At 48.0% G+C, this 6000-nt stretch overlaps 1 protein-coding gene across 3 annotated transcripts in view; it reads right to left on the bottom strand.

The window, feature by feature from the left end:
* Window positions 1-3336: 3336 nt before the first annotated feature.
* LOC101050218 (small ribosomal subunit protein uS17m) overlaps window positions 3337-6000 on the bottom strand; it is a 52106-nt gene continuing 49442 nt past the window's right edge. For all 3 annotated transcript variants that reach the window (XM_074390331.1, XM_039460348.2, XM_074390332.1), the window contains one exon: window positions 3337-3762. In XM_074390331.1, coding sequence (XP_074246432.1) covers window positions 3493-3762 — 270 coding nt within the window. In that variant the 3' untranslated portion in view covers window positions 3337-3492. The remainder of the gene's footprint in view (window positions 3763-6000) is intronic.

Raw genomic sequence — 6000 nt, 5'->3', positions numbered from 1 at the left:
TGGTACCCACCCTCAAGCCGTCCAGGTCTAGTGGGGACAGAATGTGCAATGATGATTGGACCGAGTGTGACAAGTCGAAATGGACTGGTTCTCAAGACGCAAAAGAGGCACAAAAAAGAGCATGTTACCGGGGGTGGCTGCGAATTGGGGTACACATGGGGAAAAAGGTCCCCAAGGAGCTGGCAGGACAGCTCAGTCCCAGGGGAAGAAGGGAGGCCATCCCCGGCTCAAGAAATAACTTAAGCAAAGGCGCGGGTCTGGGAGGCTGGTGCTGTAGACGGAAAAGTGCACCCTCCAGGAAGATAAGCCACAAATGTAGCTGGGTGCCGTTGCTCAGGCCTGTGAGCCCGGCACTTGGGGAGGCCGAGGCAGGCAGATCACCTGCAGTCAGGAGTTTGAGACCAGCCTCACCAACACGGTGAAACCCTGTCTCTACTAAAATACAAAAAAATTAGCTGGGTGTGTTGGCAGGCGCCTGTAATCCCAGCTACTTGGGAGGCTGAGGCAGGAGAATCACTTGAACCTGGGAGGCGGAGGTTGCAGTGAGCCAAGTTCCTGCCACTGCACCCCAGACTGGCGACAGAGTGAGACTCCACCTCAAAAACGAACAAAAAACTCACAGAAGCCAGAGGAGAGGGAGAATAGTGGCGGGGTGGCTAATTCATAAAAGGAGAGAAAGTTTCACCACTGGGAATTTGAAACTTCAAGTAGGACGGGGCCAAGATTTTTTTTTTTTTTTTTTAGACGTTGTTTTGCTCTTGTTGCCCAGGCTGGCGTGCAGTGGCGCGATCTCGGCTCACCGCAACCTCCGCCTTCCGGGTTCAAGTGATTCTCCTGCCTCAGCCTTTCACTAGCTGTGATTACAGGTGTCCACCATTGTGCCTGGCTAATTTTTGTATTTTTGGTAGAGACAGGTTTCACCATGTTGCCCACGCTGGTCTCCTACTCCTGACTTCGTTATCCACCTACCTCAGCCTCCCAAAGTGCTGGGATTACAGGCGTGAGCCACCGTACCCGGCCAAGATGTCACTAAGGGGATAATGAAACTTAGGCGAAGCCCAGGAAGACTGCAACCCTGTAGTATTCAGCCTGTGAAGAACAGGGGCAGGCACCTGCACACTAGGGGATTGTTTGTTGAGACTGTACTGGGTGTGTCTGCCCATCAGACACCCAATCTTACATGACTGTTACTAAGAAGTCTCACTTTCATCCAGGCACTGTGTCTCACTCCCGTAATCCCAGCATTTTGGGAAGCCTAGGCAGGTGGATCACCTGAGGTCAGGAGTTCAAGACCAGCCTGGCTGGCCAAGATGGTGAAAACCCGTCTCTACTAAAAATACAAAAATTAGCTGGGCATGGTGGTGAGTAGCTGTAATCCCAGCTACTTGGGAGGCTGAGGCAGGAGAATTGCTTGAACACAGGAGGCGGAGGTTGCAGTGAGCTGAGATCGTGCCCTTGTACTCCCACCTGGGTGACAGAGCAAGACTCCCATCTTAAAATAAGCAAGCATGTATCAGCTGAGATTGAAATATTCCCCTATTGGTTGGGCACAGTGGCTCATGCCTGTAATCCTAGCACTTTGGGAAGCTGAGGCGGGCAGATCACTTGAGGTCAAAGGTTCGAGACCAGCCTAGCCAACACGGTGAAACCTTCTCTAATAAATACATTAAAAATTGGCCAGGCGCGGTGGCTCAAGCCTGTAATCCCAGCACTTTGGGAGGCCGAGGCGGGTGGATCACAAGGTCAAGAGATCGAGACCATCCTGGTCCACATGGTGAAACTCCGTCTCTACTAAAAATACAAAAAATTAGCTGGGCATGGAGGAGCGTGCCTGTAATCCCAGCTACTCAGGAGGCTGAGGCAGGAGAATTGCCTGAACCCAGGAGGCGGAGGTTGCGGTGAGCCGAGATCGCGCCATTGCACTCCAGCCTGGGTAACAAGAGTGAAACTCCGTCTCAAAAAACAAACAAACAAACAAACAAAAAAAAACATTAAAAATTAGCTGGATGTGGTAGCGCACACCCAGCTACTTGGTGAGGCTGACGCAGAAGAATCAGCTGAACCCAGGAAGTGGAGGTTGCAGTGAACCCAGATCGCGCCACAGCACTCCAGACTGGGTAACGGGGGAGACTCCATCACAAAAAAGAGAAAGGAAAAAAAAAGAGAAATATTCCCCTATTCTCTAAGGGTCAGAAAATGGAAATATACTGCTCAGTGCTTCCTTAAGTCAAAATCTTTGTCATGGTGTATTCATGAACAGAAACAGAACTCACTTTCCATCTCAAATGCCAGTGGGTGAAGTCCTACAACTTAATGTGTCAGAGTTTAGGAACTTACACCTAAATAATCTAGCCTAGGATAGAAGAAAAGTGACACAGAACTGTAAAATTTTATTTTCCGCATGTCAACATTCTTATTAACACAGCTTGATCGAAAAAATTCTGACCACAAGCATGTTATTTCCCTTTGGAATTGATGAAATCAGAAAAAGATTTATTTTGCATATATAGCATCAAAAATATTCCCTTAATGTGGCCTTATCTGTTTATATGAAAAGGCTTTCTTCCAGCCAGGCGCAGTGGCTCACACCTGTAATCCCAGCACTTTGGGAGGATGCGGTGGATGGATCACCTGAAGTAGAGTCAAGACCAGCCTGACCAACGTAGTGAAACCCTGTTTCTACTAAAAATACAGAATCAGCCGGGCGTGGTAGTGCGTGATTGCAATCCCAACTAGTCGGGAGCCTGAGGCAAGAGAATCATTTGAGGCCGGGAGGCGGAGGCTGAGGTTTTGGTAAGCCAGGATCATCCCATTGCACTCCAGCCTGGGCAACAAGAGCGCAAGTGTCTCATAAAAAAAAAAAAAAAGGCTTTCTTCCTTCAAAATAAAAGGTCTAAGATAAGTTCAAGATTCCTTTGAATGAAAAAAAGAAAACTGGCTGGGCACAGTGGCTCAGGCCTGTAATCCCAGCACTGTGGGAGGCCAAGATGGGCAGACTGTTCCCAGGAGTTCAAGGCCAGCCTCGGTAACACACAGAGACGCTGTCTAAAAAATTTACAAAAAATCAGCCAGGTGTAATGGCATGCTGCTATGTTCCCAGCTATGCAGAAGGCTGGGGTGGAAAGATGTTGGAGCCAGGGAGGTGAGGCTGCAGTAAGCCAAGATCACACCACTGCACTCCAGCCCAGGTAACAAAGCAGGACCCTGTCTCAGAAAACAAAAACAAAGCCTTCTAAACAGTGAGCTTACAAGATGCAACAGACCGACAGGCACACTTAGTGTAACGTCAAGTATGTTCACGGAGCAGATAATTTGAAACATGACCATAGACCGCTATGAAAAACCATAATGTGCCTTTTACTTCATTTGTTTTAGCCATTTCATAACCACCACAGAGAAATTAGACACAGTTTGAGACGAAACAGAAAACACTGTTTTTCCATAACATAAACATGGCAGTCTTTCCCTTTAGCTCCTTCTTCCACTCCCCCTTCACTGTGCTGAAGAGATACTGAGTTCTTCCAGATTTTTGCTTAGCTGTGTGGCTTCTGAACTCAATGGACTCTCCAGGTAGGCAGTTCCTGCGCACGGTTTTCCTGTCACTGGATCTATGACTTTTCCAACTTTGAAAACGATCTCGGCCAGTTCATGCTTCACATGCTTTGTTCGTGGAACAGGTAAAGCTCTGAGAAGCACAATATCTCCAACAGTGCACTGCTGAAGGGCATCATGAGCAAAGTAGGTTTTCCGCTTATTATAATACTGTTGAGAGAGGGAGAGAAACAAATCAGTAGTTCCCATTTGGGACTTGGTAAGGCAATAAGTAATGTGAAAAAGTAATGAACAGAAAACAAGCCAGCGCTTGGGAAAAGATAAGACACCTAAGGAGGCTTCTAGCACAAAAATTTAGAGCCTGAATGATATAGTGAGACCCATTGTCTACCAAAAAAAATTTGCAAGGCATGGTGACATGCTTCTAGCCCCAGCCACCTAGGAAACTGAGACAGGAGGACTGCTTGGGCCCAGGAGTTTGAGGATGCAGTGAGCTGAATCATGCCACTGTACCCCAGCCTGAGGGACAGAGATCCCGTCTCAGAAACAAACCCTGGCCGGGCGCAGCGGCTCACGCTAGTAATGCCAGCACTTTGGGAGGCTGAGGCAGGCAGATTGCCTGAGGTCAGGAGTTCAAGACCAGCCTAGTCAACACAGTGAAACCCCCGTCTCTACTAAAAATACAAAAAAAATTAGCTGGGTGTGATGGTGTGTGTCTGCAATCCCAGCTACTCAGGAGACTGAGGCAGGGGAATTGCTTGAACCAGGGAAGTGGAAGTTACAGTGAGCTGAGATCATGCCACTGCACTCCAGCCTGGGTGACAGAGCAAGACTCCATCTCAAAAAAAAAAAAAAAAAAAAAACCCCCACAAAATTAGCTGCCTAATTTTTGGAAAATAGGATGACGCTTCCAGAGTTGATCTTATCCCTAAGCTTTCCAGACCATTCCCTTCAGTACCGCTGCTCTATCGACATCTCTTCTATACCATTTACATTCCTCCTTCCCACTGGAGCCCTGTCTAGCCTTTAAGCATGCTACTCTCACCACTACCACTAGCTGTGAGAGTCACTTACCCACTCCACTCTGAGCTCAGTGTTTTTCCACCATAAAATGAAGCTCTAATACGGGCACCTTTGAAGTTACCAAGACAATTCAACATTATAATATATATCAAGCACTTAGTTCTATGCCTGGCTCAAAGTATTGCAAATAAACTACAAATGACAACTAGAATCACCTGTTCTATTTATTTACTGACAGAGTTTCAGCCTTGTTGCCCAGGCTGGAGTGCAATGGTGAAATCTTGGCTCACTGCAACTTCTGTCTCCAGGGTTCAAGCGATTCTCCTGCCTCAGCCTCCCAAATAGCTAGGATTACAGGTACCTGCCACCAGGCCTGGGTAATTTATATATATATATATTTTAATAGAGATGGGGTTTCACCATGTTGGCCAGGGTGGTCTCGAACTCCCAATATGAGGTGATCCACCAGCCTCGGCCTCCCAAAATGCTGGGGTTATAGGCGTGAGCCACCGTGCCCAGCCTAGAATCACCTATTCTTTATAACAAACCTGCTGTTGCAGGTGTTCCCATTTTATATATTAAAAAAACAAGTTCAGCATGAACAGCATTTCCACCCACCTGCGTGCCAAACCTTGGCTGTGAAACCATCCCTGGCACCTATCGGTGCCCCGGCACAGCAAACAAATCAACGACTTTGTCCTTTCTTCCTGAAATAGTTTTTTCACTCCATCCCCACGAAATCAACTTTAGTTCAGGCCCTTATTCCCAGCCCAGATTTTTGCAGTGGCCTCTTTGCCCATTACCTTAACTCCAATCTTCATCCCTACCCGCGTTTCCAAGTCTGTCTTCCCTTGGCTTCAAGCAGGGATCCGCAACCCCCAGGGCTGCACCAGCCCTCAGGGCGGCACACCGAGAGCATTCAGTGGCCTGTCAGGAACAGGGCCGCTCCGCAGGACGTGAGCAGCAGGTGAGGCAGCACGAGCACTCAGATCAGCGGCAGCATTAGATTCCCAAAGGAGCACAAACCCTGCTGTGAACTATGCATGGGCGGGGGCTTGGGTTGTACGCTCCTTATGAGAATCTAACTAACGCCTGATGATCTGAGGTGGAACAGTTTCATTCTCCCCCTGCCCTATCTCCACAGGAAAACTGTCTTCCCTGAAACTGGTCCCTGGTGCCAAAAACGTGGAGACTGCCGGCTTAAAGGATGAAATCTAGCTCCTTGGGAGGCCGATGCACAAGAATTGGTTGAACCATGAAGTTGCAGTGAGCTGAGATTGCACTACTGAACTCCAGCCTGGGTGACAGAGCAAGACCCAGTCAAAAAAAAAAAAAGATGAAATCCAAAACACAAAAGACCCTTCACAGTCTAGCTCTAACTGTCCTTGTCATTCATTCAAGAATGCCTACCAAATGCAAAGCTCT

This window comes from Saimiri boliviensis, chromosome 20 (assembly GCF_048565385.1).
Source record: "Saimiri boliviensis isolate mSaiBol1 chromosome 20, mSaiBol1.pri, whole genome shotgun sequence".
NCBI lineage: Eukaryota > Metazoa > Chordata > Mammalia > Primates > Cebidae > Saimiri > Saimiri boliviensis.
This window is presented reverse-complemented; position numbering and strand designations above follow the sequence as displayed.